At 37.7% G+C, this 22,160-nt stretch overlaps 1 protein-coding gene across 1 annotated transcript in view; it reads right to left on the bottom strand.

Annotated features, from left to right (window-relative positions):
- The window catches only part of MYLK (myosin light chain kinase), a 98,137-nt gene that overhangs the window by 58,090 nt on the left and 17,887 nt on the right, over window positions 1–22,160 (bottom strand). Inside the window, exons 5-9 of the mRNA XM_065751179.1 lie at window positions 17,851–17,988; window positions 16,998–17,195; window positions 15,626–15,872; window positions 7,546–7,626; window positions 6,291–7,186 (exon numbers count right to left, since the gene is read on the bottom strand). Coding sequence (XP_065607251.1) covers window positions 6,291–7,186; window positions 7,546–7,626; window positions 15,626–15,872; window positions 16,998–17,195; window positions 17,851–17,988 — 1,560 coding nt within the window. The remainder of the gene's footprint in view (window positions 1–6,290; window positions 7,187–7,545; window positions 7,627–15,625; window positions 15,873–16,997; window positions 17,196–17,850; window positions 17,989–22,160) is intronic.

Below are 22,160 nucleotides of genomic sequence, written 5' to 3' on the forward strand. Positions count from 1 at the left end.
TATTTTATTAAATTAAAAGCATTCACAGAATCACAGAACCATAGGGATTGTAAGGGACCTCTGGAGATCATTGAGTCCAATCCCCTTGCTAAAGTAAGTTCCCTAGAGTAGGTTGCACAAGAAAGTGGCCAGGTGAGTTTTGAATATTTCCAGTGAAGGAGACTCTTGACCAGCCTGTTCCTGTGCTCTGTCATCCCCAAAGTAAGGAAGTTTTTTGAACTGTGGAGCCCAGAACTGGACACAGTACTCCAGATGTGGCCTCACCGAGGAAGAGTAGAGGGAAGGACCACCTCCTTTGATCTGCTGGCCACACTCTTCTTAATCTACACCTTGAAGTATTACTTGCAGGTTCAGGTAAAGTTAGAGTTGTCAAAATAAAGAACCTGGGAAGAGCTGACAATAGAAAATCATCACTTTCTGGTGGAGTTCCTCTGTGATTAGATTCTAGGACCAAAGTTATTCAGTATTTTAATCTATGATTAGAATTATATCTACTTTAAATGTCGAAAAGCTTACAGATATCAAAAGACAGTTGGAAATGGAAAGAGAAAGAGAAACAGAGCAGTCCTCATAAACAATCTAGCTTTTGATCTGAATCCTATTCATTCAAAGAAAATAGGGTATAAGACAGTGAAATGACAAGTAATACAGCTTAAGACACTGAAATGATGAGCAACAAGGGATGCTCTATGTTCAGACTATCTAGAGGTTTAACACAGGAGTAGCAAACATGAGCTTCGCTATTATGTAGTAGAAAGAAGACCAGAGATCTCCAGCAGACACAACACTGGGAAGATGATCTCTATCTTGTTGAAGCTAAGATGTGGTTCTGCTACCTCTTTTCTTAATAGGGCAATAAATCAACACTCAGCAATGATGGGGAGCATTAAAAAGACAAAACAAAACACAATACAAACCAACACAAAATCAGCAAACAAAACCCCACGAATCTCCAAGTTCAAGACAAAGTGAGTTAATGGAAGAAAGCTAGTTGGAGTTTGACTTGTCAAGTCTTAGAAAAAAAAGAGAATTTGGAGAAGTTTCTTGCTTACAGAAACAAAGCCATTATATCAAGCATAAACAGGCTCTTTAGCCTAGCAAAGAAAGAAAACAAATACCTGGAACCAGAAAACACATACATTCAAATATGTAAATAGACATTTCTTTGTTTCTAGATCTAAAACCAAAACACTTAGAAGAGTAATTAGCCATTGCAATAAATTGCCAGATAATAGTCAATTCATCTCTTCTGCTATATTTCAATATACTCTATGTGCTTTCCTGAAAGAAGGAAGTTTCAGACAAAAATTAGAGTACAGAGAGAAATTTTGTGGCACGTGATAAACAAGGTGCTGCATCAGAACTGATGCTCAGACAATTGCCCTAGACTTAAACTTCAGGAAGAAGCTTTTTAAGCTGCAAACTGCTTTCAGCAGTACATAGAAATACATTAATTGCACACCAAATTCTTGCTCAGTGCTAATTAAAAAATCCAAAAGTCATGGCAGATCCTAGTTGGAATGACATAGGCAAGGTCAACTGATAGGAAGACAAGAGGTACATTAAGTCACGAGAAAGTTGTTAAGGCATTACTGCTAACAGGATTACCAACTCCTTATGCTGCCAAGACACTGAGAAAGAAAAATCTGCAGCCTAACACAAAGCAGTACAAACTGGGCGTTTTCTAAGCAACACTGCTACTGCCACCCGCGCCTGTATTAAGTAGTTTTCCCTCATTTTATATAGTCACATGATAATAAACTTAGACACCAAAAAAGCATAGCAAGGTGACTCAGCAAAATGGAAAGTTTACTAGTCCATATTTGTATTCATTGTTCATCTCAAGTCTCCAGTCTAGAAAGAATGCCAGCTCCCAAAGCCATTTAACTTTTGTGTTATAAACCAGTTTTTTAACCATGTAAAAAATTTCAATCTAGATTTTCTCATCCAAATGTCACATTAGGACACTAGCACAGGACACTACTCTGCCAAGTACTATGCAAATCTAAAACAAAATGGATTCTGTTCTAAGGAGTTCACCGTGTGAGGAAGTTTGTTGTTCTGCTCTGTCCTTATATGTCTAACTCCACCATAGTGTTTGCTACAGCCTTCTTAAAATCCTTTTTTTTTTTCCCCAAATAAAAAGCCTCCCCATAACTTCAAACAAAGAGGCACTCTCACATATTAAAAACAACTACCTCTTAACCATACACCATCTAACCTGCCTATATATATGCATGAAGCTCCAAGTTATGAGTATGCTCCTTCACTTGTTTGTCTCAGCTACCATTTATTTTGAGATTTCACAGGCAGAACAACAACAACAAACATTAGTGATTATACAAGGAACAGAATAAACACTCTGACAAATGATTAAAAGAAGAAAAACATAAAATCACCTTACTTAATTCCTACCAGCTTAGACAAGTCGGTAAAAGAAAAAAAAAATTCATAAGAAAAGATATCTTAACAACAAATCACTCATGCCAATCAGCCTACAGTATACTAATTGTGGAATTATTAGAAGAAATATGGTAACTAATAAACTGAAAAGTACTGATTTTCGTTATTTGGAAGGGAAATTAAGCAGTATTAATAACAGAAGTGTAATACGTAAGGAACGAGATTGTTCTCAGATATGCTGCAATTGTAACATTCAATACCATGCTGCCTAGATTCTGATTTCTAATTGCTAGTGTTTAAATGTTATACTGGAATACCAAGTGCATTGCAAACTCCAGATTAATTACCATATTACAAAACAAACACTACACAGTATGCTTGAAGATGAAAAGCTGTTTTGGAGCAGAATGTATTTTTTACACTCTCTGTAAACCTTAACAGTCAGTGATTATTCAGCTAAGTGTTTGAATTTGGGGTTGTGATGGCAAAGAACTGGGGCCAACATCCCCTCTTTTCTTGCTCACTAATGGCTAAACTGCCTTGGACAAGAACTGTAGTGTCAGCCTATTCAAGTCCAGAAGTGTGAAGTGCTTTCAACAGGTAAAGAGTTTTAGTATCAAATAGGAAATAAGTGCCAGGGAAAGTTACTTTCAGTGAGTTAGGACATAAATAGTACATAAAAGTTAGCTTGCCTATCCTGTGAACTTGCTACACGCAAGCATGTTTAAGTCTGCTCTACTTGGCCAAATATGTCATTTGTTCTATCAAGTGGGCGTGTTTATGAAACCAGATTTAATGCATTTATATTTACGATATATTTGTTATCAAGAAATCACTAAACTCATTATGCATGAGTAAGCCATTCTTCATCTGTGATACTGTTCTGAAAAATATACATATATGCCATTTTCCATATATGAGAGCTAATAGTGACCATGCAACATCACAGCAGCACGGCACAAAAACGGTGAAAAAGCTAAGAAAACTCATTCCCACTTTTCATACTGGATTTTGGTGTTGAACACAGGAGGATTGAGATCATACAAAAGAAATAAAAAGTAGATTTGGACAATTTAAGCCCATTAATGTCAGCTAGGTCCATTTGCTCTGAATTTCCCCTTCTCCAGAGACTCAACCTTCTTTCAGCTGAGGATGCTGTAGGGGATTATCTGCAGAGCCCATTAAATACTGCTCCAGGGATGGCCAAAGGCACTGTTGCTGAAGAATATGACACCTGCAGGCCTGACCAACATGCCTTTGGGCAAAAGACAGGATACTGGCACTGGGTTGTTGTGTACTACATCCAGTTTTATTGTTTCTCTCTATGTTTAAAGCTGTTCCAAATACTCTGTGTGAGACTAATTCATATGGAGTTCTCTACCAAGATATATTTTCTGACATTCATCCTGAAGTTTTTATTTCACAATCCTAGTCTGTAGTTCTAATTATTCCTCCTTCTCTCTTAGTTTCCGTGACTACTTACATGCTTCTAATTATAGGAAAAGAGAAAATCAACCTGTAAGAAAACTGTAACTTTAAGTATCATGCATATCTATTTAATTACTTAACAGTTGGCACAAAAGCTTCTCACAGCAGGAGAGTTTCAACATATTCTACAAGTGCCAAAGCTAGCAGGTACTAGCTCGAAAAAACTAAACTGACCATCATGCAATGCATCCCTTCTATGTAGCAGAGAGTATATGATAAGGTTAACAAAATAGCTATAATCTTCATGCCATTTCTTTCCATTAAAGGAGAAAACTACAGCAATAACTTCCTTATGCAGAATTTATATTTAAGAGCCTCTGCAAATAGATGCAAAAGACAGCATAATGTGGAAGTACAGGCAATACTGATTGCTTAAATATGATAATAGTGTAATAATGCAGGTAAACAATATGGACAGTTTATTCACTGGGAAGTTCCCTGCAAAAGAAACTCTCCTGAAACAATGGATTCCTTATGCACTGGTGACCTTCACTCTTCACCCCAATTGAACATGCTGAGGTAGGAGATCCTGACAAAGTGCCAATTCTGTGATGTTATATAAATCAAGAGTGTCACCCAGCCTAGACAGTTGGGCCGGATGTGCTGTATCCTGCCCAGGCAGGTGGATGTTTTCTTGATATCCCTCCAGAATATTTTCTGGTCCAGCCCCCTGCTCAAGCAGAGCCAGTTAGGTGGTTGCCCAGAACCATGTCTAGACAACTTTTGAATACCTCCAAGGAAGGAGAATCTATAACCTCTCCGGTCAACCACAATACCATTTCATAAAGCAAATATGACCTGGGGGATTGCAACAGTCAATTACACAGCTTCTCTCAATCAAAAAAACAACTTTCTGCATAAGCATAACACCAAAGATTTGAGACTCCAAGAGGGCCCCGTATGGCTCATGGGATAAATTTATCCTTTATAAACCAGCAACTGGATTCTATCTGAAAGAGATGCTATCTTGTGCACTTAGAGAGGAGGTATGATCTTTGAGATGCATCATTTCATTCTGAACAACTCTAAGAAATCTTTTGAAATCTTGCTATTAGTAATTTTTCCTTTGTAAGGGTGATGAAAATGTAGCTTCCCACCTTTCTGATCCTGCCTGTGTTTTTCACAAAGCAGATATATCCTTCAGTCAACTTCTCATACAGATGAGATTACCTCTATTCCTCTAGGTCCCCTCTTGTGAAAATCATCATGTGCTCACAAATAGAATTCTCATGCTACTTCAGGCATGTACAGACACAGTGCACCTGTTATCACGTCCTTCTCCCCATCTTCTTAATTTGTCTTATTCATATAATATTCAGATATTAATACTATTTTTTCTTCTGCCGGAATACAATATTTTTTCTGAATGCATCTACTTAAAGAACTCCTCATGTTTCAGTGCTTGGATCACTGCATACAGATTCACTGGTTGTGGTGAGCCACTGTGCATGTTCGTTTGATTCTCATTTAATAATATTGAAAATACTCTGGATTAAATGAAGAACAATTCAAAATTTTGAGTATAGATCCCTGTGTCAAACTACAATTCTTATTGTGAGTATGTATATAGGGCAGTGTTATTCTCCATATAATTTGCTACATGTTTTATGAAACAAATACGAAGTAATGGAGATTTTGTATATTATCATTTATCCTCCCTATGTTTGTCCCAAGGAATTTTTTTTTTGCCTAGGGAAACATACATACAGTTTCATACCTAGTTATTTTGGTTATGCAGAATGTGGCATGTAAAAAATGTCTGAATTTGACAACAGTAAGGATCCTCTGAGGACTTTTACCGAACTCTGTACTGTCCTGAAATTAGTTAAAAGTCATCATGCCAACGCCTTTAAAGACAACAAAGGCATACATTTAATGCCCTGTCACAGGGCATTAAATACACTGAACATCAACTCTCAAATCTGATGCAGAGTATATCATTCAAAGATGTAGCAATGTCCTGTAACACAATCTCTCTTTGCTTCTTAATGCAATAAAAGCCTACAATATTAAACATACTAAAGAATTAAATCACTATTTGTAAAACAGCAATAATATTATTCTGTCTCCAGTGTTCTAAATCCTTAAAGTTTAACTAAAATAATGTCATGTACCAGCTTCTTAAACAGCATTAGCAATGTAAACAGCATTTAGAAATGCAAGAAGTATAACTATAAAAATTACATCTGCAGACTGTTAGAAGAGAATATGTTAGAAACGTCAAACAATACTGTTCCTTGTATACTTCAGTGAAATAACATAAAAGTTGCATCTGGAATCAGTTACTAGCACAGGACTTAAATAAAGTATTGCGTTACCTTTAACAAGCTAAATATTATTAATCACGAGTTAGATATAACAGAGTGCCACCCAGCTGGCTTGTAATTCAATTAATTTACCTTCTTGGGAGATGACAATGGACTTGGATGATTTGATGGCTTTGCTGTCTAGAGTCCAGGTGACAGATGCAGGGGGATCAGAGGAAATTCGACATTGTAAGACCAATTTTTCACCATCTGCTACTTTAGCATCCTGAAGCTTCTCTGTAAAGGATGGTGCTGTTCCTTTGCTTGGTGGTGGTGTTGGTTTGGTTGCTGCTGGTTTGTTTTCAGCTTTTTTCCCAGTTATTCCTCCATCCACCACTGCACACCCATGCTCACATTTCCTGTCATTCTTCTCTTCTTTTTTCGCTACTGGTTTGAGAGCAGGGGCTTCAGAATTGGGGGTGGCATTCTGTGCTCCAGAACCGGTGCGGGCATTTGGTGCTGGGGTGCTAGCGCTGCCATTCTCTGCAGGGGGCTTCTTCTTTGTGCCCAGCACAGATCTGAAATCTGTAACGGCTGGTTTAGGAGGTGGCACTTTCTCTGGCAATGGGGTTTTTGGGGTGCCTTTCTTGGCCAGCACAGAGCGGAAGTCAACCTGTTGAGGAGCATGAACTTTCCTTTCCTCCTCTGACAAGGTCTTGGGTTTGACCTGCCGCTGCAGGTTTGCTCGGAAGTCCATTTGCTCGGCTGGGATTTCTTTCAGATCCTCCTCAGAAAAACTTTTGGTGCTGACTTTCTTGCCTAAAATGTCACGGAAATCGAGCTGCTCAGCTTCCTGCTGCCTCAGGCTCTCCTCTGTGTGTTCCCGCGTTTCCACTCGCCTCTTCAGCACTCCTCGGACGTCTTCCTGCTCTTCCTCAGCTGCTCTGGTTTCACCACTGCTCTTTTTGAAGCCACTTGTTCTACCAAATGTTAGTGCACCATGATTTCCACCATCTCTTCGCTCTCCAGAGCTGGCTGATTCCCTCCCACTATGATCCGAAAAAGAAAGGAAAGAGACAGCCAGGAAAGGGGCTGGTTTAAAAATGTCAGGGAACAATCTCAGAGCAGGAACAAAATGTGTTTATAGAAGGGGAGGTTGATTAGAGGAGCACACTCCATTAGTTTATTGCATCAATGATGACTTCAGGAGCCATATAAGGGCACAAACAAAAAAGATCTTCTCTACTCTGGCTTGGTAAAATGTGCTTAGCCTGTATGATGAAAACAATTTGTTGGGTCACATTTGGGGATTAGGTTGAACAGCAGCCAGCCTGGGTCTGTAAGGGCAGAGAATTAACGGAGCAAAAAATAGAACCCACCCATGCAAGTCCCTGGGAAAAATACTCACTCTCTGAGCAATTCTGCTTTGGAAGCTGAACTCTCTCGCAGCATCAGAGACACCTGGCAGCTGCATTCTCCAACTTGGTTCCTAAAACGTTTAAGCAGAATCACAAAAGCTGAGATTTCTCCCTCCAAAACTGTAACTTTCCTAAGTGACTAAAACAGCTTAAAATCAGTGTGGCAATGTGGTGGTCGATTGAGTGGATTTGGTCTCCTTTAACTCAGAGCTAAGCTATCTCAAATATCTTTTCCTGATCTGTTGCTGGGAACAGCATACCCCCTTAACAAAAGTCAAAGCAATTTACAGAATGAAACAGCTGCAAACAAACATGCTAAAGGAAAACAAACACAAAAGCTGGGAAATTGAGGCAGAGGAAGGGGCTATTTTGCAAAGTTGAAAATCTTTCCAACTCTGCCTACTGTTTATTTATTCAAGCCCAAGCTCTTAAGTTTCCTAATGTTAAGATATTAAAAGCAGGGTCTCATTTCCTTCCCTCCCCCACAGCACAACCAATCAGCAAATCCCATCTACATGGACTGCTCCAGCCTGGGCATGTTTATATTAAAAAACATAAAAGTGTCACCATATATGGTGCTGAGTACTTATTCTTCCTTTTGCAGAGGAATACCATGGATGCCTTCTGAAAAGGGCTCCCATTAAAGAATTCATTAAAACACTCCCCCTACCCCCTCTGCACACTTCCTCCCACAGTTTTATATCATTCTTCTAGTCCCAAACAAGTCTTGTCCACTTAACACAGGAGATGCCAAAAGCAAATTTTAACTCCTCTAGGCAGCAGTTCTGTAACTGCTGTCACTGCTTCCCTAAAATACTATTAAAAACCCCAAATGTACTCCTTTAAACTGATTAAAGGCTGGAGATATCTTTCATGGATGAAAACACTTTTGTCCTTCCCAGTTTAAGCTTGCAAATGGACTGCAAACTCCTGGATGATTTTTGAAAACAAAAACAATTTTTGTTGCTGAAAGTATTTCCTGGGCATGGACAAAAAGCATGTGAACTAGGGGGAGGGGGGGGGGGGAAGGGGAGGAGGAAAGACAGACAGCTTTTACTGCAACCCTGCTCTCCTTCCAAAAGATTAGAACACCTTTAAGTTTGCCCCAAAGTTTAAAACATAGATTCAGGAGTATCTTTCTGTTAGCTTCCCATAAATGTATTGTCTCATGTGTTTTTAAATAGCACATGGGAATACATTCCTGGATATGGTTCTGTTTGTATGACTAAGTTATAATTCAATTCAATTGCAACTTGCAATGGAGTCATGTAGTAGGGAACATCATTAACAGAAATGCAGAAAAAATTGCTTTTATAACAACAATTGGTGCAATTGCTTCTTCAGATGGATTTCCCTTGCTCTCTTTTGCTTTCGAAAATGACATAGTGATCGGCACAGTGTAGACATAGAGCCTTTAACACCAGGAAGAAATGGCAGAGGTTGGCTGAAGCTACTGAACTGGAAAGTGAAGGAGTACACTTTATTTGACCTTGAAATCTGAACAAGAAGTTGTAAGAACATTTTTAACATCTAAAAAATTCAGACTATGTACACTAGGAACTGTTATTGATGGCCCTTGAAGTCATAATCCTAATATCCTTCAATGGGATAGATTAGAGAATATTCCAGTACAAAACAGAAAATGGCAAGAGAGTACCCAAGTCAATGCACTGAGTCGGCCCTGTGCTGGAGACCTGTCATTCTTACTACTGCTTAAATCTGACCTCCATTTGAAAGCAAGAGAAATAGAAAGAAGTGCAGGTGTTGTTTGCTTCCAAAATTCTCATTGGTATCCATGATGGTAATTATCTTCCTGGAGACATTCAAGGCAAGGCTGGACCAGGCTCTGAGAAAGGTGATCTAGATGTGGATGTCCCTGTTCCCCTTAAAGGTCCCTTCCCACTCTTAGGATTCTATGATTCTATTCTATGGCAAGATATTAACATTGCTGAATACCTGCTGTCCAAATGCATTTCAAACTGCCACTTTTTGCAGATGTTGAAATTTATCATCTTTTTTCCTGCTTCTCAGAAGTTTTATTATGAGTAGAAGCACCCTTTAGTTGCTTAAGTATTTTCCCATGTTCATGGCTTGTTATCAGACTGTTGGTTTGTCCTAAGATACCTCTTCCTGTAAGCCTAGTGGAGCTCAGCTACTCTCTCTTAAGGACTTAAAACCAATCCAAAGTTAACAAACAAGGAGAGAACATGCAAACTGAAGTACAAACAATTCAGAGCATACACTGTACAGGGAGGTTACACTGCTCAGCTTCTGTTGTGACTGCTTGGAAAAAATATTTGCCTACAAAGATTCTGCCACCTGTGGGAGAAGATGAAGTAACAGAGGTAGTGGCCTTCCAGGAGGGGGATCTAGAAATTCTGATGGTGAAGGATAATGGCATTTCTGCAGGACCCACTTCTGCAGTGCACCCTTCCTTCTACAAAGACTTCACATATGCAAATAAATAAATAAGGAAGGCCAAGTAGACCTTTCTAGACCAAGCTATTTTTCACAGGGTTTGGAAAATAAAGGAGAGGGCAAGAACGCAGGAGAGCATTTTGTTCTATTTTTAATACCTTGGGAAATACATACAAATTATGGCAACTGTGGGCCAAAGAAGTACCTAGATGGACAAATGATTCACAAGGCAGTTTTTTAGCCTTGATTATGATTTCTGTTTGGAGCAAATGGCTGAAAACTGGACCACTGAATACAAACACTGAGTTTCTGTCTGACACATCACATCCCCATTCAGAAGTGTGACCTCCTCAGACTGAATCCTGCTTCCAGTGAAATCAGAAGGAGCTTAGTTTCTGCTGTTAAGGGGCAACATACTTTTTTCCTCTGAATTCAGCTGCAGAGTCTAATAAAGTGAAGTTACTAACACTGAACAACTTGGAAATCACAAGACAGAAAAAGAGAAACAAGCTAAGAAAAATTAAGGACTGGGATGATTTAGATGCAAAATTCAATTGAGAATATTTCTGGAAGCTTTATAAATATTTTTACATTTACACAGTTTCATAATATAAGTGAGGCAAGATACATAGGGAGAGTTAGGAAAAGTTGTGTTGTACTCGAGCTTTGCATTGTACAAGCACTACTTCAAGTCTTCCAGGTCTCTGCTGTTTTGAGCCTTGGCAATAACATTACTTCTGGAACACGAGGTTCTCTGTGTTGGGATTTTATCAACAAAACCCTAGACAAAGACAGACCTCAGTGGCTCTGTTGTTGTGGTATAATGTAAGACATGGATAAAAGCTAGGCTTAGTAGTTATGCTGCCAACATTCATCTGAAAGTGTTGAATTTTGCAGGGTTGCTTTGTATAGTGCTCATGCACATTATCTAACTTTGAAACATAAGAAAACAAAATAAAAAGACAAACAAAAAAACACCACAAAAAACAAAAACAAACCAAACACAACAAAACCAGCCCCAGCTGAAAGCCTGAAGCAATTTTAAAAATAGTTCCCTGTCCTATTGTGGGATCAGTTTTCCCTGAAATGGCTTTTATGTTCAAAATATCTTGAAATATTAGTTTCTTGGCAGAATCTACTCAAATATTTTCAATGAACCTTAGATGAGACTTATTGTTTATGTATCCCCAGGAATCACTCTGGAAGAAGAGGGAAAAAATGAATTGCTAATTGCAATGTGGGGACTTGCTGAGAATTCCAACTGGTGTATCAAGTGTGAAACAATTACTGCAGAGCAAATTATATCTTTGAAGATTTAACTGACAATGATAAATAAGTTGATTACTAGCTACAGTTGGTGCTTCAGCACATATACCTGTAAAGCCTCAGCATGAAGTTTTGCAACTCTTTTATGAGTTAGTTCGAGAGAAATACAGCTCAGAGCCCAGTGAAGTTTTCATCCTAAAGAAAGCAACTAATCTACTGGATCACAAATTCAGCTGATGTGATACAGAGCAGCTTTATTGGCTTTAAAGTGGATCCACAGATTTACCTCTGTAGAGGGTTTTTATAGCTGAAACACTGGTCATTTTATTTACATTTTGCAACATTGAGTGGGAGAATGGAATGGGTAGAAAACAGAAATCAACTGCTTTTTACATAACCTGAATTGGAGAGTATTTGAGATACTAGTAATTAATAAGATGACTATTTAATTCTGATTTTAATCATGATATCAAAATCTCTAAATAAGGTTAATTAATACAAACCAAACTTTTATGGAAGATGACAGATAAAGAAAAGAGAAATACTCAGCTTCTAAGAAGACAAAAGTTAATAAAGAGGTGATATTCCTAAGAAACTACATGAGGATTTCTGAGGTCACTAGTGCTGACTTTACCATTACAAAGATGAAGGTTTTGCTCAACAGTCTCAGACCAGTACTCTCAAATTCTTTGCTTGCCTTTGCATTTAAGACACATATATCGACTGAAAGAAGCACACTGGGGTGAAAGGATCCTAATGCTGATATCACTGGAAGGATGCAATGCAGAGAAGGAGAAAAATATGCCAGTGATTTTCTGAACTAAAAATTGATTTTTCTTTCTCATTTCAATTGTGATGGCTTTACTGATACTCTTGTCCCTCAACTGCGTGGATTGTCATTTTGCAAGCAAGCTCAGATTTCAGCAGATAAATCACAGTTGTGCATGAAATTGTTTTTTGATGTTGTTATTTTCTTCTTGTTGGCATTTTTTTTAAATATATTTATGCAACACCATTCTTGGAGGCTTGAGCAAGAATAGGCCCAATGGAACATTATCAGGACAATTAAAATGGAAAATTATAGAGGAATTAGAGGTCTATGTAAGTTTAAAGCAAGGACAAGGAGAGGCTAGCATGACAGCTCCCTTAGAAGTCAGACTTACTAGTTCTTTATACAGCAAAAGGCAATGCAAGAACATATCCTAAGTGGTACTGAGGGAAAGAAAGAAAAAAAGCCAACCAGCTTTTTGATGAATCACATGATTCACCACCCTTGTGTCAGCTCAATCCGATGAAAGAAGAAAGAACTAGGAAGATCTTTTGTTAAACTCCACTTTTAAAAACAGAGTTTTAAAATTTTCACTTTTAATTTGTGAACAGCCAACACTAAAGCAGAAATGTGAAGATGTATGAACAGAATTTAGGACTTAGAATAATAGAGAATGGGAAAACAAATAACACTGGTAGGAAACCATGCCCAGACTAAGTAAAGAAACTGGAGAGAGAATGACTCCCTAAAAGCAGCTATGCAAAATGCCTCTAAAATTAATATATGAAAAGGAGCTGAACAGTTAATTTGAAAAGAAAATGATTGTGATTTAAAATAGCCCACTGTATGTTGTCAGCTTCTCTAAAAGCTCCTCAGTTAATTGACTTGTGGTTTCTCAGTTATTCCACATTTTTAATGGACTTTGTAGGAGCTTTTGATAGAAAGACACTTAAATGCAGTTCTCCTACTTGCAGGTACCCTTAAGATTGCTTCTGAATATCCAAACAATTCTCAGTCAGCCACTAGAGATAAGCTGGCAGTTCAAAGTCTATTCTGATGAGATTATTTGCTGCTGACAATTATTTTAGCTCTACTGGAAACATGAAACTATACAGCTAACATTTAGTTCCATGAATATTCCTTAGGAAGATACTTCTTTATTATTCACAGTATATAAGCAGTTGTCTTAAAGCATATAGTTTTCTGTTTCCTGAACAGTAACAGAATTTTTACAAATAAGAGCAGGGTATAAAGAGATAGCAGCATTCCCTGGCTCTAATTGCAACACAGCTTTAGTCATTATGGATTAGAGTAAGCCAACATGAATGCATTGATCTTTGTGGGATCCCTAGCTATTTCTCTCCAAAAAGGATTGAGGGAATAAATGAAACTAGAATGTAGTCTATTGTGTTTTTTTTCTAGATAACACTTCAGCTCTTCCCACCCTCCTCAGAAGTTCTCCTCCTTATTATGAAATAAGTTATCTAAGAAATTCTTGTAGTTCCAGTGTAGAGTTGTGATATTTTCTGGCTTCTACCTTGATGAGTGTCTTCTGTGATTTAGCTTGGGTGATTATCAACAACACCTCATCATTTAGGTAAATCTTGCCCAAAATCTCCATGTCAAAGTTCTACATAAAGCCTTCTGGACACTCCTTTACTCTTCCCCTTTTTTTCCACTTTTCATCCCTGAAATTTTGCTAAAATCTCATCCTGTTTCATCTCAAGTGGAACCACCACAACACATACCCATAGAAGGTAGCAGCAATTCTCACATTTGGGCTTGCCATTTCTTGTAGAGGTGAGCAGCCTTAATGCAACCATTTAGCAACTGTAATGCAGCATTTCTAGTCCTTCTAGTATTATTTTCATGCTGGGTGTTAGAAACACTACTGATCTCCAGCTTTTTTTTAGATGAAGGGATGTATGTAGACATAACCTTCACAAATCAACATTATGCATGCCATTAATGGCCTTGGCTTATTGTGAACAAGCCAATCCTTCTGTAATTAGTCTGAGTTTGTTCCCATTTTACTACAAAGAGTACAAATATAAATCTACTAGAGATTATTTGCAAGTGAGGTCATGGCGCATATTGTTCTACCTACATAGATGCTAGTCATAGGACTTGGCAATTAACTGTAGAGAAACCTCTTTATAGGGAATCTTGATAAAAAAAAACAGCTACAATTTTCTCAAGCACACCATCCTGATGAAAAGTGATTACCTAATCTGACTTGTAAAACCAAACTACAGAGGATAGTTTGTGGCTGCCTGTGTTAGTCTATGGAAACATACCTTAAGACTAGACATCTACACAGTGACATGCCCATTGCTGGGGCAATAGCTTCATTCCATTTATGACAATGGTTGAAAAATAAACCATAACTATATGAAATTAAAGTCACTGGTCAGAGGCTAAATGGGTTAAATTTAATGAGAAGTACCCTCCTCCTTTGATTAAGAAGACAAGAGTGATTTATATGCAAGAAAAAAAAAATCATTTACTTTATGAATTTTGTATTAGTCTGAAGGATATGAAACAAAAATACCTTGTTCGTAAGACCAAAAATAAAAATAAAAAAAAAGAACAGCAGGCAAGTGGAAGTCAAGTGCAAGTGACACAGAAGTGAAATGGTAATGTTTTGTAATATCGCACTGCCTAAAAAATCCACTGGACTAGTCAGTTGGGACTAAAAAAATAGCAAAAAAAAAAATAGTGGAGCAGAGAATCTTCTTACATTGTAACGGATTTAATTGACCATGACATTTAAATAATTTTTTATAAAGAAAGTCACAAATATTAGCCATGTAAGGCAATACATCTATGCACAGTGAATAGCAGAGAATGATGACATTTAACTGTCTAAAGTCGTACCTTTCATTTTCTAAAAACACACAGGGAATATGTAATTAAGCCCAGACTTCACTTTTATAGTGGAAAAATGCTACAGCACTTTCTAAAAGGTAAAACAAATCTGATGCTTCATTTAAAAGACAGTAGTTTTACCAGTAAAAGAATAAGAGAAATAAATTAAAATAGTTCTTCCAAATTTTGTAGAACTGACTAGAAGCCCAAAGAATCAGGGTCTTTTCAAATCAGGCCTCTTTTCAAAGATATGACAGAAAGAGGAGACTCCAACTTCTGTATAAAATTCAGACATTTCAAAAACAGTAGGGAAACATTTTCTCTGCTTAAATTTGTGGATCAAACAATTCAGTATGGTGGGCCTTCTGGGTGAGGTAGTTCCATGGAAAGAAGGTATCCTTACAAATATGCAAAGAAATGCTAAAGATGACAAAAGATAACTCATACAGAAACACTCTTGTGGTTTCTCTTGCTAGAGACCTAAACTGCTTCCCATATTGCTGCTACAAAGCTTTATTTTTCAAGACCCCAAAATAAGCTGTATACTATTTGGTCATCCCTGATTCTTCTTGAGTTTCCTCTTTCTGTTTGATTAGATCTTTTAATCCCTCCACAATATTTAGTTCCATTAGTAGTTTATCATTTGGTAGAAATAGAAGGGATTTGTTTTGTTCAGGCAGAAACTACGGCTTTAGGGTAAGTATAACTAATTGTTCCAAGGGAACAAACTCTTCTCATTATAGACATACCTGAGCTGAATTTCATATTGCCCTGCATGACGAGACTGTACATTTCTCAAGATCAGTGTGAAGATATCTTCATTTTGCAGGATTTCACAGCCTGTTCCTGGCATTATTTCTTGCCCATCTTTAAACCAGTGAACGGTGGGGAAAGGATCTCCAGCAATGGCACAAGATATAAGGACATTCTGCCCAGCAGCTGCTGTCACTGATCTTGGTTTGCTAATGAACCAGGGCTGAGTGCCATCCTGAGGTTCTGCAGTTTACAAACAAAGTTTACAAATCAGGAGAACATGCCAAGCTTGAAAGTAACTAATACACTAATTTCAGGTGAAGCAAACAAAGCAAAGTTGTTTTGAACACATAGGGTATAAATTTTTAATCTGAAAATAACCCAGGCTTTAATTTTGGAAGTCACTAATGTTGGTACTAAAATTAATCATTTACTTGGCACTTTACTGGCTCAATATAGTATATTAAAGACAAAACAAAAGGACTTTAAAGCTGCCCTGAAAGGAATCCTGAAGATTTGTCCTTAGAGAATATGGGTAGGAATAGCTTTAAGGGCAACTGACAGTACTGTGACTGTTGTTGAGTTCAGAGATCATGTAATAAATCATTAACAATTGCATAAAACTGCATCTAACAACAATAAAAAAAGACCATAGAGGGTAGACCTCAGAGAAGACAGTAACAACACTGCACAGGCCCACCCCCTGAGGTAGAGCACTTTGCAGTGCTGGAGTTAAAACCCTTTATGCTAAAAATAGTAAGAGCAAAAGTAATGACTTACAGCAAGATTAGACAAACCCTAGGGTTATGAAGGTAATGAACACCCAAATCACTGAAGGTCTGTAAGTACTTCAGTGTTTCTGCTGTGGGATTTATATAATACACAGAGATTCAAAGCCATATTTTGTGTAACCAGTTCTCAAATTGCAGAAATTACGTGTTTCTCATTAGCTACCGTGACAATACTAATGTTAAAGTGAAGATACCTGGCTCCTAGAAAGCTTTTCCAAATAGCCAGTGCTTTAATTAGAAAAAAAACCATCATTAAATGGTTTACATTAAGCGCGTGGTTAAGTAAGCCTCATAATTACAATCTGAAGCTGCATTCAGCAGAAGTTTTGCACTGTCCCTAGGAATAGGACTCAGGAATGCATTTCTGAAATAGTTACATAATGTTCTGGAATGAAATCATTTTCTTGAACTTGCTTCTGCTCAACATCCTTTTTGATTCAGATGCACGGACAGAAAACACCTAGCACCCTTCAAAATAGACCTTATAAACACTCATTTGCTTTAAGTAGACAATCCTCCAGCATGTTAGAATGATTTCCTTTTAGCATTTCCTGTGGTGGAGAAGAACTTCACATACCTTGCACCGTCAGTGTAGCCTGCGTTTGAGTTTCTCCTAATTCATTCCAGGCTTCACAGGTGTATTTGCCTGTGTCTTCAGGAAATACTTCCTGGATGCACAGACTGTACTCATTGCCTTTCTTCTCAAAGTGGAAATCTTCTGTCTCCTGGATTTCTTTCCCATTGTGCAGCCAGATAATTTCAGGACATGGGTTTGCTGAAAAATAGGAAAGAACAAAAATCAGACACACACAACTCTCCTCTAACTATGATTAAGAAAATGACCAAATTTAATTGTTTACTGCCACCTGACCCTGCAATGTGATTTTTGAAACTTACAGGAATTTCACTAACTTTGTTGATGCTGTGGAATGTGAAACAGTTCTAAGTCTATATTATCAGAGATAAAATATAGATGAATAATGTATTTTTGAATATAACATGGAGGGGAAGTGATTTCCAATTATCACAGTGCTAGCTGTTTAGGATTTCAATTACCAAAGTTCGTACCAGCGCTGCTTTCTTCTGCAGCATCAATTCTACTCCTTGACAGGAATTCAGCCTTGTTCTGTTCAAAACAAAGGTTATTATGCATCCTCCAAGATTTAGTTTCTGTTCAACAGCAGGATTTGATAATGACCTGATCATTATTATTCTAAAAAAGTAACACTTGCATAGGTCTGAATGCATTAATGCTGAACAACATTCACCCATCCTGAAGAATGGTCTAAATAACATTAGTTTTTGCTTTTCAAAAACTGGTTCCTTGAAATATTTACAAACACAATGACACTTGCTAGAAGAAAAGGAGAATGGCAAAAAATGCAGCTAGACTGAAATTATTTAAATAATAATTTTCTATGGCTACACACCTGATACTTCCACAGTCATTATCACTTGACTTCCATCCATTACTTTGAGGTCAGTCAGCCCTTTAAGGAAGATGGGTGCAAAAGTCTTGTTTAATTTGACAGCCTGTGCACTTTCTGCCTTCTTGCTGCTTTTCTTTTCTGTGAAATCAAGAGGAGAACAAGAGGGGCTTCTTACTGGAATTTCCATTACAAGCTTTGACCTTCAGTTCAAATTGATTTGAAGTCAGTCACCTTGTCCAGCTCTCAGAGAGTAGCATCACTGAATCCACCGCAGTATAGATGCTTGCTCTTATCAGTAATCCAAGTAAAATGGCAACAAATGGGACCTTCCTCCAGATACAGTGTTAACCATATACATTGTATATGGTAGAGTATCACACAGATTTTTAGTCATTTCTCCCAACTACACATGCTCAAGTACAAAAAATCCCACCAACTTGTACCAACGGTTCAATGCTTGTAATCGGTGCGAAGTTCATACAAATCATGAAATAAGTAACAAGTTGCTATTCTCATGATTGATGAGTTAAATTTTTAACTCACAGAAATACGGAATTTTCCACTCTATATAAAACTAAAAACCGTTTAGTCAATTAGATGGTCAGTATAAAATGGATATAAGTATGGTTGATAAGTTCACCGTTGTTTTTTCCTGTATTACACTTAGCCAATCGACCACTGATGGAAAAAACTGAAACCTGACCTTATCAACATACATCACAAAACAAACTGTTGGATTAGATAGTATTTTAAATTGAGTTATACAATCAAACGATTAGTACTGGAGTTTAACTAATCACTTTCAAAAATAAAAACTAGCTATTCTCCATTTCCAGTATCTGCAATGGCCTCTGCATCGTATTCAGAAGTTATGAAAGAAGGTCATTTAACTATGTCTTGTATTGTACACTAGACCAGGAAAGATGCTTCTGAAGTAGTGCTCATGACCAAATGTAGGAAGCCATAAATATTTATCGGTCACTTGGATACACTTTTTGTTTTGTTTAGCTTGAGCTCAGACTTCTTACGTCTTGCCTCTAAAACGCCAACCTTGCTTTCTTTCCATACATAAAAATAACTTCATTTTGATTATTCCTACCTTCAAAATTTTCAAGTGTATTTCAAGGCCATCCGAAACAGTATTACAGTAACACAAAGATCCAGACTCAAAAAGAAACAGCCATTCATAAAATGATGGTGATTATAATAAGTTGAAAGCACCTATTGAGCAAGTCCACTGAACCTCCTGGAAGCCAGAAGTTAAGTTTGTCCCAGGGCTATTTGAGCTCTATGTATATTTGGAAGCTGCCTGAGAGGAAGTTTTCCCTCTTCTGCAGTAAAGCTTTTTCTAGCCAAAATCTTGCCTTGTTGGCTTGCATCTTAAATCTTTTCCTGGCACTGAGCAGCAAGACATTGATACATGTGAGAATGGAAATACAGGACGTGACTGAGACACACTTAGCTCATTTTTATGGACTTCATGGTCTGAAATACTTGATTTACCATCAAAACAAATTGATCAGTCTTAGGGCTTCCTATAGCATCTGCTTGTAAGTGACTAACACTACACAGAAAGTAGCCATGAAGTTGGGTAAAATCTATCTGCACTAATAAACTGCAGCAGTTCACCATATTCCTATATTCTGTGCTATTTACTCAGGGAAAATGCTACATGCAGCTGTTTGACTAAGCAATATCAGTATGTATTCCTTCACTAATTCAGTGCCTTGCAGAAAATCTCTTTGTACCTCAGACAGAAACAGACCTTGCAAAAGAAGCAAAAAGCAATAAATGATAAAAAAAAGGAAGAAGAGAATGGTGGTGAATGCAGTTAAATCCAGCTGGCAATCAGTCATGAGTGGTGTCCTCCAGGTATCGGGACTGGAGCCAGTCCTGTTTAGTAGCTGTATTTAGGATCTGGACAAAAAGATTGGGTGCACTCTCAGTAAGTTTGCAGGTGACACCAGATTGGGAGGAACTGGAGGAACTGCTGAGGATAGGAAGGCTCTATATAGGTTGGATTGATGGGCTGAGGCCAACTGTATGAAGTCCAGGAAAACCAAATGCTGGGTCTGCACTTTGGTTACAACACCTTGCAATGTCTTAGGACAGAGTTGCTGGAAACCAAATAGCTGAAAAGGATCTGAGGGTGTTATTTGGCAGTCCATGGAACACGAGCCAACAGTCTGCCCAAATGGACAAGAAGACCAATGACATCCTGGTTTGTATAAGAAGTAGTGTGATAGCAGAACTAGGGAAGTGAACAGCCCCCTGTACTCGGCACTAGTGAGATAGCACCTGTGTTTAGTTTTGAGCTCCTCACTGTAAGACATTGAGGTTCCAGAGTGTCTGTTAATAGTGCAATGGAGCTGTTAAAGTTATGGGGCACAAATCTTCTGGGGAGTAGCTGAGGGAACTGGGATTGTTCAGTCAGGAGGCATGCAAGTCTGGGGAGAACTTACCACTCTTTACAACTCCCATGAAGAACCTTGTGGCAATGTCAGCCTCTTTTTCCAGATATCAATGGTAGGAGAAGAGGCCTTAAGTTGTGCCAGGGGAGGTTCAGGTTAGATATTAAGAAAAGTTTCTTCTCCAAAAGAGTTTAGTGGGTGTGGTGTTGATAAGTTGACAGCTGGACTATATGATCTTAGAGGTCTTTTCCAACCTTAACAATTCCTTGAGAATCACTTCAGAAAGAAACAAAGGCAACTTTGTATATCACAACCTTTTTGCAGACATTCTTATCCTTGTAAACTATGCCAATATATGCAAGCAGTTTGATTTAGTAGAGTTCTAGAAGTAGTACATGATTTCTCAAAACTTACTACAAACCGTGAATAAAAGTGGCGTCCTTTCTATTACTGGCATACTTTGAAGTGTGGGGACATTGGAGGCATTTATCTAGCAACAGATATGCAATCTTCTGCATATAAAAGCTCAAAAAGTCAAAGCAGTTATAAATTATTTCTAATTCAAATCAGCATCATACAAGAAATTAGAGTCCTAGTCATGGTTAAGACGACCAGTATTTCTTTTCAAATGTTTGGCATCTAGGACACAATACATGACTAAAAAGATTGACTCCATGGCAACCTGAACAGACTTTCTTCAAAACACAAGCAATCTGTTCCTACTTTTAGAAGGCTTTTTTAAATTGCAGATCTCTGATTTTATGCTTCTGTTCAATAGTACACATTGATCTGTAGCCTATGTTTATTCTACCAACAAGTTAGGTAAAATAGGACCAAAATTGTCTTCCATTTTTTAGTCTGGCTGCAACAACTAAAAAGATGCAATTTTAATCTATCATCACTATATGTTCATTGAAAAATCATAGGGCCTTATTGTATGTGATAACTCTTCACTTAAAATCTGATATTGTAGGCTTCTAGATTGTGAAAAAAACCCAAACACTCAAAAACTTGATTTTTGAGTGACTGACAACTGACAACTTTAGTTTCTGTCAGATGTTTTACACAAAATACCAGAGCTAGTTTAATTTTTTAGTTTTATTTAGTCTTCATCAAAAAATCATTGCATTTTCTTGGAAGGGACTGATACAATCATGTAGAGACCAACTTACAAGGTCTGGTTCTTAACAATATTCAAATTTTCAAGCTTGTAAATGCTTGTAGAAAAGCAGCACACAAAAGAAAACTGGTCCTAGGGCTTTCTTTCTGTCATTGCTTCAAGGTCCCTTACACCACTTAAACTCTGATGTGGTTTCAATTTTCCATGATTGTCAGTGACGGCTGGTTGCAGAGCCCAAATCAGGAAGAAGAAAGATGAAGAAGAAAGCACAAAACCTTTAGATACTACCAATCACTATGCTTCTGGTTGGAAAAAAAAAAAAAAAAAACACACAAAAAACCCTCATTTTTAAGTCTGTGGCACCAGAAAGAAAATCTGGAATGTAAAGAAAAGCAACATTGGCATCAAGGGCATGACTTTGTTAGGTATCTTCCCATCCTCATGCGTAATCAACTGGATATGAAATAGAGGAGATCTGATACCTTCCTATTACATTAACACACTCTAATCACCTACAGTCATTTAACATCTCCCCCAGTCATTGCTTCTTATACCTTCCAATTAGGAGTAGGTTTAACTTTAAGAATGAAAATAAGACTTAACACATAACAGTATTTTCATAGTGACTAAAAAAAATATATATCTACCCTGACTTGTTCATTGTTTTCCTCCTGCTCTTTTCCCCAGTCCACTTCTGCTGCTGTAGTCTGTTAATCCAGATGCGTGGTCATGCCTAAGCAATCTGTGAGGAACATCAGGAAGCACTACATAAGGTGGGC

The sequence above is a fragment of the Cyrtonyx montezumae genome, unplaced genomic scaffold, assembly GCF_038088225.1.
Source record: "Cyrtonyx montezumae isolate F1298 unplaced genomic scaffold, pur_monq_1.0 scaffold_7, whole genome shotgun sequence".
NCBI classification, from domain to species: domain Eukaryota; kingdom Metazoa; phylum Chordata; class Aves; order Galliformes; family Odontophoridae; genus Cyrtonyx; species Cyrtonyx montezumae.